This window comes from Ammospiza caudacuta, chromosome 1, assembly GCF_027887145.1.
Source record: "Ammospiza caudacuta isolate bAmmCau1 chromosome 1, bAmmCau1.pri, whole genome shotgun sequence".
NCBI lineage: Eukaryota > Metazoa > Chordata > Aves > Passeriformes > Passerellidae > Ammospiza > Ammospiza caudacuta.
Genome location: NC_080593.1, coordinates 89,324,915 through 89,345,161, shown reverse-complemented (window position 1 = coordinate 89,345,161; position 20,247 = coordinate 89,324,915). Strand labels below are relative to the sequence as shown.

The 20,247-nt window shown below is 36.5% G+C and overlaps 1 protein-coding gene across 4 annotated transcripts in view; it reads left to right on the top strand.

Annotated features, from left to right (window-relative positions):
- PTPN3 (protein tyrosine phosphatase non-receptor type 3) overlaps positions 1-20,247 on the top strand; it is a 158,928-nt gene that overhangs the window by 102,556 nt on the left and 36,125 nt on the right. For all 4 annotated transcript variants that reach the window (XM_058824036.1, XM_058824192.1, XM_058824115.1 and 1 more), the window contains exons 11-14: positions 3,211-3,274; positions 8,325-8,497; positions 13,241-13,375; positions 14,875-15,051. In XM_058824036.1, coding sequence (XP_058680019.1) covers positions 3,211-3,274; positions 8,325-8,497; positions 13,241-13,375; positions 14,875-15,051 — 549 coding nt within the window. The remainder of the gene's footprint in view (positions 1-3,210; positions 3,275-8,324; positions 8,498-13,240; positions 13,376-14,874; positions 15,052-20,247) is intronic.

Here is a 20,247-nt window from a genome sequence, read left to right as displayed (position 1 = left end):
ATTCTCACTTTCATTTTAGATCTCAAAGCAGGATATATTTCTGCAATGCCTGAAGTGGCATTTTTTTAGGCTCTTTATGTAACACCAATTGTATCAAGTGATTTTTCCTATGGACTGTGCAAACTTCACCATTAACGAGTTAGAACTCAAGGTGGCAGCAAACACCATCGAAGAACTCTTTCCAAAATTTTAAGTAAAATACTCTGCAGTGGATGACAACAATACAGCTATGCCATATGGTAGTAGTCAAAGGGGACCAAAAGTTTTCAGGAATAGAGGCAGTGAGAGAGCTCTGCCTTGGCAAAAAGATGCTTTTCAATCAAAGCAACCTACGTAAAGAGCTGACTGATCAGTCAGCGACAATGCAAGTCAAGATAGGTTTAAAAAATAGCTTTGGATTTAATGCAGTGTTTTGTTCACTCTGCAGAGTTATTCTCAAAGGTGCTTAACAGTTATGTGGTAATTTCCAAATTTTCCAAGTAAATAATTATGGCAAAAACATACAAATACTCTATATCAGCAGCAACTAAAGTTAGGTAGTAAATGCTATTTTGTGTATGCTGTTTCACTGCTTTGAAAATTTCAGAGAAACTGCTTGAGGATTGCATAATACATTGCTAGTTAAAACTTGGAAAACAAGTATCTTGCATAGCAAATTGGACAGAATCTTTTTTCAGTGGCAAAGTATAGGATTTACAGGTAAAGAAATTTTCTCTTTGCTTCAAGTCACAAGTACCAGCTGTTAGTACTAAGTTCTAGGACAGGACTGCCAGTTTAATAAAAAATTAGCGATTCTGTGGCCCACGGAGTGACAAATCTATTTTGATGCTTGTGAATGATTGGAAGATGGGACCCAAAAGATCCATCATTCTTAATATGCTACAACTAGTGAGTGCTTTTTAAGTAAACCATGAAATTTAATGATTTGTGAATGTTGCATAGTCACTGAACAGATTATTGGTGAGAGAGAAGGGCTGCTGAGCCACCAGTTATAATAACAGTAAATGCATTCTATTAATATAATTTTTGAGTATGGCATCTTCAAGAACTTGTCTAAGTGCTTTGACACCGTAATCTCCTAGACTTTTTTTCTAGATTTTTCTAGGTGTGTACATTCAGTCAGTTTGTGGGCATAACATTGCAAATGATTTTTAGTTATTGTTAAATGAAAATGTCAGAGTAGCAAGTGTTCTTCATGCCTGAAATAAGTAGGTTTAGTTGTACTTTAAGAAGAATTAATGGAATTGAGAGGGGTATTCTATTTAGGAGAAGGTCAAAATAAAGAGACTTAATGCCCTGATTTGGTTTGAAGTGATTATATGGTCATGCACTAAATCATGGGGCTTGTTTTGGTTTTGATGGAGTTTTGGTAGTTTTTTGTTTGCTTGCTTCGGGATTTTTCAAGAAGAAGCAGGAGGTAGTGGAGAGTGATTGAGGGAGTTTTGGTACATTAGGATGCTGGCTACCTTTTTGTTGTTGGGTGGTGGGTTTTTCACTTAGTCTGCCAGGTTAGTTTTCTGTGTCCTTCATTTCAGCTGGCTCCATGTTGGGGTAAGACGAGACCATGATTGCAACTATGGAGTAATTCCAACAACTTGTTTGTTGAAGTTTAGTCTAAGTCAAGAAATGTGGTAAGAAAGAACCAGAAGCACAGAACTTGAGTGGTACTAGTTCAGCCAGAGTAGCGCTAGAATCAACAAAGAATTAATATACGATGAACTGCAGCTCAGGAAATACAACTGAAAATTTCAACTTGTCAGGTAGTTCAGAATCAAGAGCTTTTAGATGAGCAACGCAGATCACTGATGTTTGAGGTAGCAAATCAAATGAGACAAGTATTTTAAGAGTTGGCCTAACAGGAGAGGTGGATATGATTTCAATTTTCCATTGATTTTCACATCAGTTTGTCTTGTTGAAGAATAGTGTTGAAATACCTGTTTCTTTCTGGTTCTGTAATTGATGGAGAAAAGCATTTTCTGAAAATGGCATTGTTTTCCACCTCTTGTGCAGCAAGAGGGATAGATAATTCCATTAATATTCTTGTTAGTAACTGGCAAATTTATTCTCCTGTGAAGAGAGAATAAATTTGCCAGTTAAATAAATTTATCCTCCGTGAAGGATGTTGCTCTATAACTCAAGTGCCTCTCCCGTGAGCAGTTGGGAATGAGTTTTTATGCCATCCCACTTGATGAGAGTAATGCAGAAACTGTGCCAAACTGAGAGGACTTTCAACAAAGTTCATACCTGATGTCTAACATCCTGTAAAGCATCCATTCTCGAAAATATTATGAGACTTTTAGCTGTAAACTTACAAAACTCTTTCATTATTTTTTTTCAGGCAAATATTACTTGTTTAGGCCTTAAATAGGTTTCCTTAAGGCCTCCGTAAGATTCCAGCTGACAGTAGATTAGAGATTTCTTTGTCCAAGAATGCAGGTTTTCAGTTACTGAAGTAGAACTATTGCAGAGAAAATTTAGGTATTTTAGACAAATCTTGTTTTCCTGTGGGAAGGTGTGCAGGTGGGTAGAAGTTTGTTTAATTTAGCAAAACTGATAAGTGTATAATTAAAATGAAAATTGCTTGAGCACCAACTCCAGTTGTAATCGTTACCTTAGAAAATATGTACTCACACTGTGTATATTTAAAAAGATGTGTTCAGTTCTAAAATTACCACATAAATTATATAGCAATGTTAATGAAGTCAAAAATATATTAACACTCATTCCTGCAGTTTTCATCCTTCTAAAATGATGATTTTATCTAGAGATTTTGGTTACTGATTAAGACAAATACATGATATCTTTCACGTTATGAAACCAATTCTGCAAAGCCTCTGCAAAGTTTCAGTTGTTGTAAGACCAACCTTGTCATGTCATTAGGGTCTTAAATTTTGTTCCTTTAGTCACAGTTGTCATATGACTCTAAAGTTATACAAAAGTTGACACATTTAACATTTGTGCAGCTTAGTGTAGAAGATGTCATCGAGTTTTTTGCTGCAAGAATAGATTTGGTGGGAGAGAACTGCTGTGAACTATTTAAAGATTAAACGAGGACATCTATTTGCCACTCAACACAAGAGATGGCTGCATATTATTCATTGAATATTTTACAGCTCTAATCTTTCAGGCTCACTGTACACAATATTATTTTTCATTGTTTTATCACTCTAAACATTGCTCGGTATTTCATGGTATGTTTCTCTCTTTTAGGGTGAACATTTTAAAAATTTCCTTTAAAAGGAAAAAGTTTTTTATACAACAACGGCAAAAACATGTAAGTAGTCCTCTAATATTGTTTTGCTCTAGTGACCATATTCAATATTTTATATTGAATGTAACTTACAAACTGCTGATCAAAAGACTCTGTTGGGATAATGTGCCTTTGAAACTCTGTTTTGTTAACTTGGTCTTGCTGTTCTGGTCTGCTTATTCCCTCTCTTTTTCCCTTTTATTGTTTCCTTTCCAACACTGCATCCCTCCACTTTCAGTCTGTTAGACCCTATCTTTCCCATAGAGGCTTCTTCTCCCTTGGAGACTTCAGGGAAATGCATATCTCCATCCTTTCTCCAATATCTATTAACATAGCATATTTCCCCTTTCTCACCAGCATCTGCTGCCCTTCCCCTTGTTGCTCTCCCTGCCCTGTGGAGTTCCTTAATGCAGTGAATCTACTAAACTGCTTGTCCCAACTAGGGGGAGTTTGTGAGGTCCCTTCAGCTTATGGGGCTCAGAGCTCAGGAAGAAAGCAAGGTTCCTGGAGGAAAGGAGAGCTTTGCAGATGAAAAACATGAGTTTGAAAAGGGAAATAGCCCACCGGCTGCTCTGTGTAACATGGAGGGCTTTAGGAGTTGGCAAATTATGTGAAGACAGTTGATAAAGCACACATAAAATTTTTCAACTGTTGAGATGACTTCTGTTAGTTGCTTTGTGCTCTTTGCAGAACAATTGAAATATTAGTCTATTTAATGGGGAAGGAAATCTTGATTACTGATTATTATTGTGCTGCCACAATATGAAAAAAAAAAAAAGATATTTTTTACAAAGAACATAGATTATTTAATATGACAGTGAAAAAAACCTTCTCAGAAACTAGTGATCAGCAGACGTATAAATATTTTAATTCAGTTGAGGACAAAGCTTAAGAAAAGGTAAATGTTAACTTGTATCTAAAGTTCATGGAGGCTCTTTGTGGTAGTACACAAGCTCTTAAATTTATAGAAACTGTGTTACAAGACCACCTCTTGACACACATAGATTAGAAGGTCTTGCTGAACACAGATTTCTAAGGAGGCCTTTTTAGTTTTACCCAAAAGGAAAATGTTTTCTTCTTTTTTCTTTTCTGTGTGCCCTTCTTTTTTCCCATTTTGGTGGGCTCTTTGAAATTTGAGGAGTGTGCAAGTATGTACATGTTACATTTCAGGACTCATGTTTGAGAAGAGTTAGTTTCCAGACACGGTGTTACAGCACTAATGATTGCACACACGGATAGTATGCACAGAGTGTGTCCTTACACATTGTAGGGGGATCTTAAAGTTTTTTTACTAGCTGTAAGTTTCTAAATATGTTGTCTATATGCAGACATTTTGCAGTCTGTTCATTTTTATTACACTGCACGAAGAAATGAGTGGTTGATAGATCATTCTACTCAGTTCTGAGTGTAAACACTTGCAAGTAATAACTTCTCTCCTGGGTTTGAGGATTAAAAATTCACTGATAAATAGTAATTTTAAAATCTAAATATTTCAAATATGCAGATAAGTGCAGACTTTCAGATAGCAGCTTCCAAATGATCTATGAGAATAAATGTAGTAACAGAACTCTCTGAGAATGATTAGTACAACAGGGCTTAGAACTCAATGATTTTAAGTCCCTTTCACCCAAACCATTTTATGATTCTCTGAAAATGAGTGTATTCACAATGGTTTTGTAATATGGAAGAATAAAGTGTCAATATAGAACTATCTGTGGACTTAATGTAAAATATGTGTGTTCATTACATAAAGACTTGACTGCTGTCAAATGTAGAATTTTTGTCTCTGGAGACCTGTGTCACTTTTGAAGAGAGCAGCAATCTTAATTTGTTCAATTAAACATTTGATAAATGATGACAGTTCAAGACTCTTGATTCTTTTAGCTTACCTTCTCTTAAGTGATCATAGTTCTTTGTTTCATAACCTCCAGAGATGACAGTAATGCACGCAGTGTCGTGCTTAAAGAGCTACAAAACTGTTAGGAAAGGAAGGCCAGCTGCATGATCTTTTTACTCCTCCTCAGTTTATATGAAAAAGCAGACCAGGTGTGCCACTGAATCTGTGGATACATCCATCCTTGTCAGCCCCCTTTGTTTGAAATTTAGGGCATCAGGTGTGCAGTGCTCTGGTGGTGTTGCTTGGAAAAGCTTGCTGGTGCCGTGCAGAGGGAGAGAGGGGAGTGGAGTCCTAGGGTTTCTCCAGAATAGTGGGATGCTTGAGGGTAGTGTGAGGGCAGATGACTGCATTGGTGCCAGTCTTCAAAATGATCAGTTTTTTGCTTGGAAAGACAGAAGCAAATAGGTAAATGAATCTGAAAGTAAGAGAGATGAAAGAGTGTTGGGAAAACAGAGAAGATACTGTATATTCTTAGGCAAGGTTTGACTAAAGAGGATGAGAGTGCCATAGAACCTCTTTTATATTTTATATGTCGTATGTAGATTCAAAAATGTACAGGAAGTTCCCAAAGGCAATGGATTTTCAGTCCCCTGGGATGTCCCATGTTTCATTGATTTGTTCTTCTTATTTCATTTACTCCATTTTTCTTTCCTTATGCACCTTTTCTGAAAAAAAACAACTTACCTTATCTCACTCTTTCCCTTCTACTCACCTTCTCTTTTACCCTCCCCCTGCTCCGGTCTGTTGATCAGCTGCTTGATTAGGAGTATGCAGTATTTCTTTTTCTACTGAAGAGCCAAATAAGGACTGGGGAGCAAGACTGATGAATCAGTGAATGTCTGATGCTAGAGAAGCTCATGACATGTAGGCTTAATGAAGGGTGCAGGATTAAAGGTAGGAATAGGAACTATGCTGTTTAAAGGCAACATTTTGTACCTTTCAGAAATGAAATTTTATTTTCAATGTGCTTACCTAATGTTTAAAAACAATTTCATTTGTTGCATACTAAAATATATCTTCACTTTAATGCTGTAGATATTTTCAGATTTTCTGTTAATGGAGTGAGTAGGCATACAACTGAAGCAGAAATTCTTCCATATGCTGAACTAGCAAAAGACTTTAGTTACGTGGAATTGTTCCCTTTACCTCAAATTTCTCTAACCCTCATTTCTTGATAATCATGAAAATGCCATTCTTTTAGAACTTGAGTTGAGAAGTATGATGGGCATTATATCCTGGGATCCCACTAGAGCTCTCCTAACCTTTAAAAAAATACACAGATTGAACAGCATAAGTTGCAATGTGACCTGTTAGTGAGGCAGATTGTTATTAACAAAAGATGATGTAAATCTAAAAATTGAATAAATTTTAATGAAACTTCTCAAAATATTTTTCCTAGCTTAAATCCATGTTGAAACTTTCAGCCCACTTAAAGGCTGCTAAGAAGGTTCTGTGATAACAGAAAAGGACACTTGTAAAAAGCAAAATTAATTGCTGCTATCAAACCTAAATTTAAAAATAGACTATTAGATATACTCAGGTCCTTATCTTTATACTATAGCCTTTCAGTATAATTGAGATGTTTGGATAAAATAATTTTTGTGGCAATTGAAAGGCCAGTGCTTCAGGCCAACAAAAATATCTATACACTTACTTTTATTTGTCTGCTGGAGGAGTAAAATCCTTCAAGTAGTATTCAACCGACAGGGAGTATGTCAGAAATAGCATTTGTCATTAAACCTTTGTGATGTGTGCTTCATGTATTTCAAGAAATTCTGAGTTAAGATTTGCTATGCTTTCCTGCTTTGTTTTATGTAACTACTTAGAAGCAATTGTGGTAACTGGCAAATTGTTTCCAATGTGTAAGAGACTCAAATAACAAACCCACATCTTGAAAAGAAAATATGTTTTAAATGCTTTAATAGATATAGGGAAAACATTCCTTAAAGACTGTAATCAGTTAAATGTTTTTCAGTGCTTATGTAAAATCAAGAGGAAATCTTTTTTTCTCTTGAGAGTCTCACTGTTTTTCTTAAAAGCCACAGATTCTCTGGACTAGACATGAAGTGATTTGCAAAAAGCAGGCTTGGTCTCAGATATGTGTCAATTGTAATAGGCTGCCTAGGAATAAAAAAAAAACCACAAGAAAAACAGATTGACTATACCAGCCAAAATGGTTTGTAGGTACTTCCCAACAGGATTGTTGCTGTGAACAAGCAAAAGGTTGCCTGTCTAATTATATGTTGAGATGTCAAAATTAGTCATAATTTAGAGGAGCTAGAAAAGATGAGTGATGAAAACTTGTTTTTTCACTGAAGTGCTGAGCTATGCTGGCAATTGTCTCAGGTCTTGTGTTACCTTTATTTCTACTCTTTGCTTTGCTCTCATTCCACTTTCTTTGCATCAATAAGTAGATTAACTAACCAAAGCTTTCTCTTGTACAAAACTCTTGGGATAAATGTTGATGGCACAATTGTTTTGCACTTTGGCACTGAAGTTACTTGTGAGAGTTTGCATCGAGACACGCAAGTTTTATATTCTGCTGCCTTCTGAACCTCCTCATTGTGGCCTCACATTATCATCCAAGCAGGAGTGGATTTCAACAGCAGTAGCAGCAGCTCCAGTCCCATCAGAAGTATTTTCTTTCCCCAAAGAAAGATCACTGTTAACATCTTCAATTTCTTCTGAAAGAATATCAAGAATATCCTTTTTGCATATTATGGCACTTGAAAGAACATTATTGAATTGAAGCCTTACATGAATAGTTTGAATTCAAAGAATGAGGGTTTTTTTTCTTTTGACATTGCACCCTTAATTGAATGTTTTAAATTTTGTTTGTCTTAAGAGGTCAAAATCTCACTGGAAACCTGAAAATATATTTATCAGTATAACATGATACTCATATATACAAAATCTTCACTGCTCTGGACTTAAATATTTTATTAGCACTTCATGAACTTGCAAAGTGCACATTTTGCAGTTTGTAATTTCAAGTAGTCATAGAGGTATTTTGGCCATCTCCAGCTCAAAATCTACTGTATACTGGGTTTTTTTTGTTTGTTTGTTTGCCACAATGTATTCTTCATGTTTAAGCTTAAAATAATTCTTGTTTTTTTATGATCTTGTTTACTGTTTCATCTACTTGTATATGTTGAAACATGGTCCCTTCTGTTGCAGAATGAATCCAGAGAGCATATTGTTGCCTTCAACATGTTAAATTACAGAGCATGCAAAAATCTTTGGAAATCTTGTGTGGAGCATCACACATTTTTTCAGGCAAAGAAGTCACTACCTCATGAGAAAAAGATATTATCACATTATTGGACTCTGGGTTCTAGAAATCCAGCAAAGTAAGTATTGTGTGAAAGCATGTTTTGCTCTTTGATGGGAATGGGAGGATTTGTGTCAGTAGTAGCTCAAGTTGGAGTGGCAGAGTTCAGTCCTGTCCATAGCTTTGTTTCAGTCTATAGATGAACCATTTGACCAGTTATATGGTTGTGGTTTCACTTTCTGCAATGTGATCTCTTTACACTAGAACTTTTCTTATAATTGCCTCAAAAGGTGTTTGGGTATATATTTTACTACTATTTTTTCAACTTGTTGCTTCAGTCTGAAGTATAAAAACACTGGAAAGGAAAAATGTCATGTAGCTAATGATCCGGTAAGAGAATTTGCAGAGCAGATTTGTTTGGAAATGTTTAGCCATTAGTGTAATATACATATTCTGTTTAATATGTTAGGGCAGTTTATGGAGTGCATCACCCCAACCACTTATTACTGACACAAAGATTAAAAACTTTTTCCCATTCAGGTATTCAGGATAGCCCTGTTGTGACACTTCTAATCCTTTATTTGTCTCATTGGATTCTTCTCGTTACAAAGCACTAGAAACACTAGTTTACTAGTGTTGTTTAAGATTTAGTTACCAGGAAATAATTCTTTAGAGCCTGTTATTTTCCTATATGAAGCTGGGATTATTCCTCCCTATATGCAGTTACTGAGCCCTATTGTCATTAAAGTTAAGCTGCCAGTTTATTGTCCAGTCACATGACATTGTAATGTCCATCTCCATTTCTTTGCAGTTAGCCCTTATTTGGCTATCCTGTGTGATTTTTTTTACTCTGCTCCTTTATTTTAGAGGCTTTTATGTTTTTTAATAAGTATCAGTCACAGTGATTTCTTCTGTTATGTTGATTTGTTCTGTTGTTACATTTATCAACAATTCAGCTACAAAGGTGTCATGTCCTGTGGCTTCATTGTCTCATCCATCCCGTCCCAATCTACCTACATCCCCCAAAAAACATTCTGTAATGAAACATATAAAAAATATTTCATATTAATAGTGAATGAAAAAGAAAGTCTTGTGTCATTATCCTCTCTGGATGTGAGATTCTGAGGGGGTTCTTTGACCCTTTGATGATCTGTAGACTCTCTAGAAACCTGCTTCTTCTCATGATTCTTGGAGAAGTATTTTATTGGGTTTTTTGGCTATAAAATACTTCGTGGGTAGTGTCTTTTTGTGAGTTTTTTGTAGCGTGTTCTCTTAACAGTTTAACTTTACATACAATTTGTCAGATTGGAGATTTGGCGTCTTCTATTTGGATAAGCTTCAACTTCTGAATGATATCAACGTGCTTCAAATGGCTCCTCAGACTTTGGTGGCTCTCTGGCTTTTCACACTGATGTCTCTTGATACTGCAGAAATTAATACCAAGTGCACTGGTATTGCTTGTGAATAAAGCAATTAACCCCTGAGGGCAATGTAGGAATTCTGATAAAATGTTATAATTTTTACTGGAGTCATAGCTAGATGATCTGGTTTCTAGGACATGAGAAAAAAAACCTAGTTGTACAAAAGAGTATTCTAATTTTCTAATATTTTAAAAATCCTTATTTTTAGAATTAACTCTGTAGTGGAGGTGTTGAGGTGACTCAAAGTTTGTTGGATTGTCAGGGCATGGAGTCCTTTCTTTCTTTCAAATTTGCAAAGAGATTGAAAATCCTGATCCTCCTATAGGACAGATATATACACACATTGATTCCACAGTCTTTGTAATGTTAAGAAAGAAAACAGTATGAGTTCCAAAGGATACTGGTTTAGTATCATTTCATTTTTTTACCAAACATTTTAATTTTGACAAATCTGCTCTTACAATATCTTACTAGTCTGTAGCATACAGGACAGTTCTCTTTGTTGATTTGAATTACTAAGAATTTATTCCTTTCAAGTAATTTCAATGCTCTGAGACATTGTCTCTGCTGAATTGCTTACTTAGAGTTCTAAGGAATCTCCAGGAGGAGAATCAGTTATAGAGATACTTTCCATCAGCTTAGGGTAACCTCTTTGGCCTTGTTTATACTAGCAATAAGCACGAATTTTGGGATCTACATGAGGAAGAGGTAACTCAGCAACCATTGCTATGAAAGACTCCTTAACTACATAAGAAGCAACAGTAATTTTGAAAAGCTTTGAGTAGTTCCTATGAACTCAGCAAATTATTTTCTCAAAAGATTTAAGAACAATTGTGAAAAAGTCACTTCTGAGGTCAGATTTCACATATTGAAAATTTTTACTTTCTGACTTGTTTATGATTGTGGAATCATAAACAAGATTTTTGTAAGATTTTCCATGTTCCTTTTCAAGGATGCTCTGAACTCATGTGGAAGTTACACAACTAAAAAAAGTAACTCTGCATTCTCCCTTATGAAAGGGAAGAAATTTTTGCATTGTATAAATCAAACAAACACAGACAAACCAAACCACAAAACTAAATGTGCACACAAAAGCTCCACTGATCACAGCGTGCAGTCCTGGAGATTTTAAGACTGACTTGTATTCAAGAATTCATTTCATGCAGCTTCCATCAGCTTTAAAGGCTGCCACTTTCAGGTTTTACCATCTTAAGTATCACAGGTTTTCCTATGCAATTTGTGGCTTTCTTGTTCTATGCTCTACACTTATTTGAGGCAGATAGCCTGGCATTTATTGCATCAGTTCAAATAGTTGCAGTACTTGAGTACAATTTCTTATTTGCAGGTACCTGTGCCTTTCTTGATTCTCTTAGCTTAAGGTACTAGAGGCATTCCATTTAAATTAAGCTGCTGAGTTGTATAAATCACTTGTAAGCCTTGTTCAAGGAACAGACTGAATCACATCTCCCAGATTCTGAGAGGTAAATTCTGGCCTGAACGCTGAATAACCTCTCCTAGATGCATTCTCATTCCTTGTTGAAAAGCTAAAAAATGTATCTGTATTTTTCACCAAGGATAGCTTCAGTAATAGATAGGAGAAAGGAAGCATCATTTACAGATAGTACAGTCCGTTCCAGAAAGGCTTTGGCAGCCTCCCAGAATGTTTGCTGAGAAATATGCTGATCTTTGGCATTTGAAGGGCATCTACTTGAATTCAAGAGATTATTTAACTTTTGTGCCTTAACTGAAATATCTAGAGACTTACCCTATAAGTGATTTTGTGGTCAGGATTAGGGGTTTAATATTAGAATAAGGGCTTAGGGTTCTGGCTTCCATCACACAAGTTATGTTGCATTTCAAGTTGTCTGTGTTGGAAAATGCCTCAACAGCCACTTGTAAAAATGAAAAGCTTATTAATATGGAGTTCTTCACAGTGCATTTTTCATAATGCATCATCTTTTTCCAGTCTTTCTCTCTGCTCCCGCTATCTAAGGGTTCTTTGAAAGACGTCTGTTTCTGAAGAAGATGAGTAGCTGGTACCTTGTCATTGTATTCAAAAGTGTTAGAAAAATAAAATAGTTAGTATAGCCAAAAGCTTTTCCTGAGCTGATGAGCTTTGTTTACTAAGCATGGAAACATACATGGGTAGCTGATTGTAGTATGTAGATGCTTCATACCAAGTTTTTCCTCTGTTTTCTATATACATGGAGAAGCTTCTAAAGTACATTTAGAAAATGAGGGAATTGATTTCCCTTAAAATCATGAACAACATATGCAAAATACTTCAGTATATATGAAAAAAAAAATGGTCTGCTTTTTCTTTTATTAGCAAAAAGTACAATGCAAAGCATGTACTTAAGGTTTGATTTTAGCATAATACCCACAGCTTTAGTAACAATTTTATTTTATTTATTTTTAATAAAATAAAATTTTATTTTATTAAACTTTATTCTTTTTCAATGCTATGTAAAATTGAGGCTTTTCAGCTCTGTAGTAAGATCCTTACATAACCTGCTAGCCTAACTGCCCATTATGTACAATTCAGAGCTTAATAGGCCGAAGGTGTTTTCTCTGTAGCTAATAAATTGTTTCTTCTATGAGAAATCCTAGGCCAGTAAACTTAAAGGTGAGCAGCTTATCTCTCAGCTTGACTCGTGGAATGCTGTATAAAATGATGCATAAGAGTTAGTTTACCTCAATTTCAGTCTACTTCAAGATTTTCTTTATGCTGTGTATTTTCACTATTAAGATACTTTTACTGCTTTCCTAGCTGTGGTGCTTTTCCTGTTGCAGCCCTTTTCTTCTCAAATCTTTCTTCTTCTTGTCAAAAGAAGCAGTCCAGACCTGGAGATCTTATTTTCATGTCAGATTTTTTTAATGGTTTATCTGTACAAAGAATACATCACTCCAATGTGGCTTCCTTTCACAATAGAGTCTTGTCTGGTTTAGCTCTTAATGAGCCAGCAGGTGGATGGGTAAAGTTGTCCTGTGCTCAGTGAAGCTCTTGCGGAGTTGTTACCCCTTTGTGAGTATTAACAGGGAAGCTTCAGAACATATTACCTGTATTTGAACTTCTTTTGTCAGGCACTCAGTTCAGTACCAGTAAGACATACTGAATTTCCTGTTTTCCCCTCTGTCTTCTTAAACACGATTGGGTTAAAAATAATTCTCAGATAAAGTTATTTTTATCCAGGCTTATGATAAGCAATGGAGCAGGGATTAACAATCACTTTTATTGTCATAGATGAGGGACAGAAAATATCTCTGTGTGAGAATGTAAATGCATAAGTAAGGAGGGGTAAGCACAGGGGGATGCTTTAAATTATGAAATGGACTTTCATAAGCACATCTAAGTTTTCTGTGCAAAATAACTCACGTATAGCTGTTTTATATCTTTTCAGGTCAGTAAACAACCAGTACTGCAGAAAAGTGATAGGTGGGATGGTTTGGAACCCATCTATGAGACGATCCTTATCAGTTGAGCACCTAGAGACCAAAAGCCTTCCTTCTCGATCACCTCCTGTTACCCCCAATTGGTAAATCCATTTTCAGCCTTTTCCACACCTTCTAGCCTCCTACCATTTCTAATTGTATGTACTCTAGCAGGATAATTATGTAGTGTGTACAGATATATTTAAACATTTTTATTCTGAGAATATATATGACAACAGAAGCTTGGGTGTCACCTCAACTTTAGCAAGGCTTTCATGCTTTCTGCCAAAATCTTTTACCCGAGTTAAGACATTATGTTTCTGGATGGGTGGACAAGAAGATGGTTTAAAAAAAAAATGTTCAAATGGTTGAATGACTGGACTAAGAGGGAAGTTGTTAATGGGTCACACTCTACCTGGACAACAAAAAAAGGTAGATGACTGCAGGGGTTGCTCTTGAGACCTGTCCTGCTTAACCTCTTTATGACCCAGAGGAGGCAATGGTATGGTTGATCATAAGTTTGCAGGTGGCACCAAGCTGGGAGGTGAGTCAATAAGCCTGGGGTCAGGACTGCTCTTCAAAGTGATCTCGATAATCTGGAGAAATGGGCCACTAGGAAATGTGTGAAAATCAACAGAGACAAAAATAGTGTCCTGGGAAATAAGAACCCAGTGTAACAGTATTGTCTACAGTGCAGCTTTCTGGAAAACAGCCTGGTAATTTTTATAGGCAGAAGTGGTACATGAGCCATCTGGTATGCCCTGACAGCAAACAAGTCCAACTTGGCAGAATTGACAGAGTTCTAGGTAGTAGGTCAGTGGAAGTGATGCTCTTTTGGCCCACCATTCTCCAGATTTCATTAGAATGCTGCAGCCCTTTGTGTCTGCAAATATAAAACAGACACTAACTGGAGCAAGCTCAGCAAAGACCACCAGCCCCAAGGTAGTCAGGAGGTTGGAGCACCTACCCTGTGAGAGAAGAGGCCGATGTAGTGGCACATGTTCAACCTGGAGAAGCAGGGGTTGCCCAGATGCCTAATGACAGCCCAGAATTACTTAGGAGGAGGCCAGCTACAGGATTAGGCTGGGTTTTTCACTATTGCATAGTGGGAGATGGGGCAACAAGTATATGTTGAAACAAAAGAGGTTTTGTCATGATATAATGGAAAAACTGCTTCACCACATGGACAGTCATTGCCTGGGGAAGCTTTGTGGTCTCCATCCTTCAGATTTTTTGAGATATGAGTGAATAAAGTCTTAAGCAGCCTACTCTGGCCTTAGTGACCCTGCTTTGAGCAGAAGATTGGACTAGGTGACCTCCATTAGTCCTTTCCAACCCGAATCATCCGATGATTAAAACATGATAATATAAGTTGCATTTTCAGGGGGAGAAACACAAATCAGTTCAGTGTACTGAACCTAGCAGTGTATGATTGCCTCGTACACCTTACAGAATGCTTAAAAATTGATTATTTTGAAGTGAGACTTATAGGCCTGGTATGAAGATTCAGATCATAACTGCAATAGGGTAGAAGTTTTTCTTTTATAAAGTTTCATGAAATATTCTAATCTTCCCCTTTGTGTTTGTATTCTGTGTTTTTAAGGCGGAGTCCTAGACTACGTCATGAAATCCGCAAACCACGGCACTCATCTGTAGATAACCTTACGAATGAGATTAGTTATATTACTGAAACAGAGGATGTTTTTTACACATATAAGGGCTCTCCAACGTCAAAGGACAGTGATTCAGAGTTCTCTCAGAACCGTAGTCCGCAGAGGAGGTAAGGACTTGGGCAACCATCCATTGCTTATTTCGATGTTTTTTAAAAGCACCAAACAAAAAACCCGAAGAGCTGTAGTGTGAAACAGTCACAAGCAGTTGTAATGCTACAATGAGTTCAAACAGTTTTGTTTGCATAAGCTTTGTTTTGACCAATTGCTATACTGCAAATGCCATGACACAAAATGCAAGTCAAAAGCATACCAACCCTGCATCATTAAACAATACATAGTAGTTGAGCTGTTAGTAAAATTAGAAAAACTACTAAGTTATGTCTGTTCAAATATGTAATATCCTGTTTCCTAGTAGCTTTTGCAACCCTTTCCTACCTGTCAGAAACCCTTTTTTGTGGGGAGAAAGACTTAGTAAACTCTTTTAAGAGTTCACTCACATTCCACATGATCAGCTCAGCCTTGTCAGTTGAAAGAGGTATTGCATTTGGGTGTACGCAAGAACTTCATAATCCTGGTGGTCATCCATCTTTTTCTTCTTCAGAGGAACTGTCGATGGCTTATCTAAAGGCAGTGTCTGCTTTTTGGCTGTATTCCTTGAGGACCTACTTTGTTCTCCTCTGCAGTGCCTTAACAACTGCTAGGTTTGCTGCCAGGAGTTGAAGCACCTGTCTTTGTGCACTCTGATTATTTGTTCATGTATTACATTATATGTATGGCTACACTCATTTCTTAAGGAATATCAGATTATCGCAAATGTACAAAGTCATTAATTGTTCAGTCTCAAAAAGAAAACAGTTGCTTTAAAACTTGGAGCTGGGGAGAATGCTGTGTATTGAAATGCATGTTCCTTTGTAGCGCTGCAAAAGAAAAATGGTTTTTAGTGATGCCTAGTGACTTTAAGGCAAGGTGTATTTTGAGAAGCAATGCCTTAATGGAAGCTGATAGGACTCACCTGCCTCTGTGATATTGTGCAGGTACTAAATACAGCTTTAAATTCTGATTTTCTTTAAATTCTATAATAATATTATTGTGACATTATAGCAGAGAGTTTTCAATTTTAAAAAGAGAAAATTAACGTGTTGTGTGCATATTTGGATTTTGTTACTCTTTTGAGTATATTAAGTGTTTTGAGTTTGTCACTTCATTTTTCTATATTTCTGACTGGAAGACAGCTGAACCTTAATACAATTTATTATTACTGATGGCAGTAGTAGCCATGATAATACATAAAAGTTAGGCCTTTAGATGTTGTGAATAGCCATAGATAGGAAACCATGTCTTTGCTGTGTTTCAAAGTTTGCAGATGATACACTTTTAGAAGTATTTTCTGAGTAAAAATACTGAGAGGCAGACATAAGAAGAGATGACGAGGGTAGAAGCTGTAGACAGAAAATTATGTTCCCATGCTGTGTTTTGTGACTGGCAAATTGTGTCCTGCCAGCTAGCACATTGTAGGACTTCTTTTATTTTGCTTTTTCTTTTCTTGCCCTGTAGCTTTTTCTTTCCTTCCTGTTTCAGTTATCTTACACCTATTGAGAATGAAGTGGAAATTCCTGCCTTCATGCCTTTTCACAGACAATGAAAAAAAGGATGTTCTAAATCTGAAAATAGCGCATTCATTTATTTTCTGAGTCCTAATGACTGTGCTGAATCTTAGTAATATCACTCACTGTGGAGATTTTTACTGTTACTACCACATATAAATCATTGCTTTTTTTCTTGCATCTTAGGGAGGGATAAGATGTATTATCCCTAATGCATTATCAGGTATTTTGGGTATGTTTATAATATTTGATACTCTGCAAGTAAATTAAAAAATGCCTGCTTAAATCTGAGTCATTAAATTCACTTTGTGTGGTTTAGAAGAAGAATGGAATAAATGATCCTGTGTTGTATTGACTGTTAGATTTTTGTGAAATAAAATAGTCATTTATCATTTCCTTTTTACAATTGAGGTAAAATAGTAGCCCTTAAAAAACCTACTTTTTCTCTACACTGAAGTTTCTTAGTCCACATTCCAGTTTTTTTCCTTTTGCAATCTTACAGTAGTTATTACTTACTTCCTTTGTTGAAAGATGCAAAGTGAAATTAAGCATGTTTGTGTAGTAAAATCTTTCCATGAATGCTGAACATTGATGGATAGAATCCTATCCTATCCACTAAATCTGTTTTGTAAGAAAAAAGTTTACCTTGCATATCCTTAGTATTAAATGTGGATGTCTCCCCTGGGCTTTTGCCCACAGACATTGAACAGGTTTAACCCACAGCTGGTTATTTTTAAAGGCAGACTGATGGGCTTGTCCAGGGAATTCTTTTTTACTGCAATTTTTGCTTTGTCTAGCCTGGCATAGTGCTTGAAGATTACCACTGTTGCAGTCTGTCTTGATAAAGGTACCACTACAGTTTCCAAATTTGGAATAAGGAGAGACTCACAGATGTAGAGGAACAAGTCATCCTTGCTGATTTGCCTTCCCTGACACCACTCTGATCTGTATGCTACTGTGTCACTTAAGGGGAAAAGGTACAGGAAAAATAAGATAGTCATACTGAAGTATGTGATATTGTTTCAGTATCAGGTTGGGAAATTCCAAAACATCCTTGATTTATGCAGTGACCTTTGAATCAAACTTGGTTTTAACTAGGGCATTAGACTAGTTGTTTTGGACTCATGTACTTTGATATGCTTGATCTTTTATCAGGTATTAGGTTTTCTCCTGAGAGGCTGCACTGGCCATCCCCAGTGCAATGTCTGGTTCTTGGCCTTAGTAGCTTAAAAAAAAAAAAAGGCAACTTAATATGTGTAGGACTCTTCATACATGAACTCTTAGAAGAAGCTAAAAGAAAAACTCCTTAAAATAAACTAGCCTGCCCTTTATCCTCAAGTAAATAAGTGAAAACTTAAACTGCTGTAATGATTTCACTCGTGTCTTTATGTTAAGGTGTTTGGTTTAAATTTTAAATGTTTTAATAATACACTTTTTGAACACTTGGTGAACTTGAAATATCAAGGTCTGCCATGAAAACTTAAATCCAACGTAACCAAATACTATTTATGGGTCTTTGGACTTTATTTTTTCTTGTTTTCATTTTTCCTTTTTCTCAAGCATCTTTGGGTACATGAGGTGTGATACAGATGTTCACCCTTCATTAGGCAATGAGAAATGAAAACAGACTAATGACAAGAATTGAAAACTGAAAACCACAGTGTTGTTTAATGCTCTTAACCTCCAAGAACCCAGCTGTGAGAAGCTGCATGGTTTTCTACCGTTCATTATAAAAAAGGAGTATATTCCATTCTTCTCTGTTCATGGACTTAAGGTTTTCATCTGGCTTTGTGGGAAGACCCATGTTGTGGCCAGCACCTGCACCTGCCCCTTAAATGAATGTTAGTAAGCTCAGGTTTCTTTAAGAAAAGATGTTACACACGAAGGATTACTGAAACAAACAGTAATTTATTTTGGCAGCTCAGAATAATCTTAGTTGTGTTACCTGCACAGGAGTTGTTTCCCCTTTCCCTTATATGAGGAGAAGAGCTTATTTTTGACCTTGTAAATTCAGGTTTAATGGCTTGTGCTTTTTAAAATATTTTTAACTTGTTTTTTTTTATATCATAGATGAAATAGTTTGGAGTATTTATATAGCTGTTGTTTGCCCTCTTAATGCCTTTCTTCCTGATTTTGAACGCACTTTTCTGAATGGGAAGGGTATACTTGTCAGGAAGAATATATAAATTAGCATTGGTTTAACCCTAACCAGCAACAAAGCACCATGCAGCCACTCACTCATTCCCCCATGAATGGAATCAGGGAGAGAGAACCAGAATTGTAAAGGCTAGAAAGGCCATAGGCTGAGATAAAGACAGTTAAAGAGGGAAAACAAAAGCCATGCACAGAAGCCAAACAAAACCAGGAATTAATTCTCTGCTTCCCATGAGCAGGCAGGTGTTCAGCCATCTCTGGGAGGTCAGGGCCCCCTCACATATAACAGTGACTTGGGAAGACAAACTCCATCGCTCTGAATTCTCCTCCTTCCTACTTCTTTTCCCCACTTTATACACTGAGCATGATGGCATATGGTCTGGAATATCCCTTTGGTCAATTGGGGTCACTGGTCCTGGCTGTGTCTCCACCCAACCTCCCAAGCACCCAAAACTTCCTCATCAGCGTGGCAGTATAAAAAGCAGCAAAGGCCTTGGCTCTGTGTAAACCCCACTCAGCAATAACAAAAATATCTCTGTATGATCAGCCCTGCACAAGTCCAAAACACAATTCAATAGAAATCCAAAGCAGAGCCCTATACTGGACATTGTGAAGAAAATAACCTCAGTCAAAACCATCACAATATACAAGGTGCTAAAGAGAACAAATAACTGGCTTATTGGCTTGTAAAAGTAACCTGATAAGCTGTGTGGAGGAGGGTCTTGTTATCTGATTTGTATTCTGTTTCTCCTGTTCACCTTGTAATTAAATAAACTGAACACGTCTATTTGGTTTGGAACAGCAGATTGTGTAGGAGCAAGTGTTTTGGTACTTTTTTAGAGTAGATTTGCTGGCCTAACAGAAAAGATTAGTGAAATTTTCTGTCTAACCAGAAAGAAGATTATTGTAAAACATATTTCTAAGTGATAAGGCGTAGTAACAGTCAGCAAGAAAAGCTTCCTGACAGGTGAGATGCTATAGATCATATATTGAGTCATATATTGATTGATGAGATAAATCTGGCAAGATATTCACAGGTGCAAGCATATGATGCATGAGAACCAGAAGGCTGGGGGAGTCGAGGAGGGGTTGGTCACATTGTTGCCTTGGTCTGCCAAAAGAGAATTATCAAGAATATAGAGCCAATACTTCTTGGAGATGCAGAGCAAAAACGTGAGGTATTGGACACAAGTTATAGCTAGGGAAATGCTCAAAAGATAATTGGGGGGGGAATCATGTATAAAAAGGCTAAAATAATAATTTTGATTATTTTAGCCTTTTTATACATCAGCAAAAAGGTGGAGTTATTTCCATCTTTGCAGAACCTCAGAACACAACATGGCTTGCCAACCTGAATACCCTCACCTAGCTTTGATGTCTTTTCTTTGAATAAGAGTTTATGTGACCTCTCAGGTTCCCTTCCAACATAAATTATTTTGAGTCTATAATTCTTCTTGTTATAAATGCAATATATCTTTTCATAAACTTTTGTCTGAAATGCTTGCAAAGCTATAAGCATCTTTCAATTTACATTGTAAAACTATC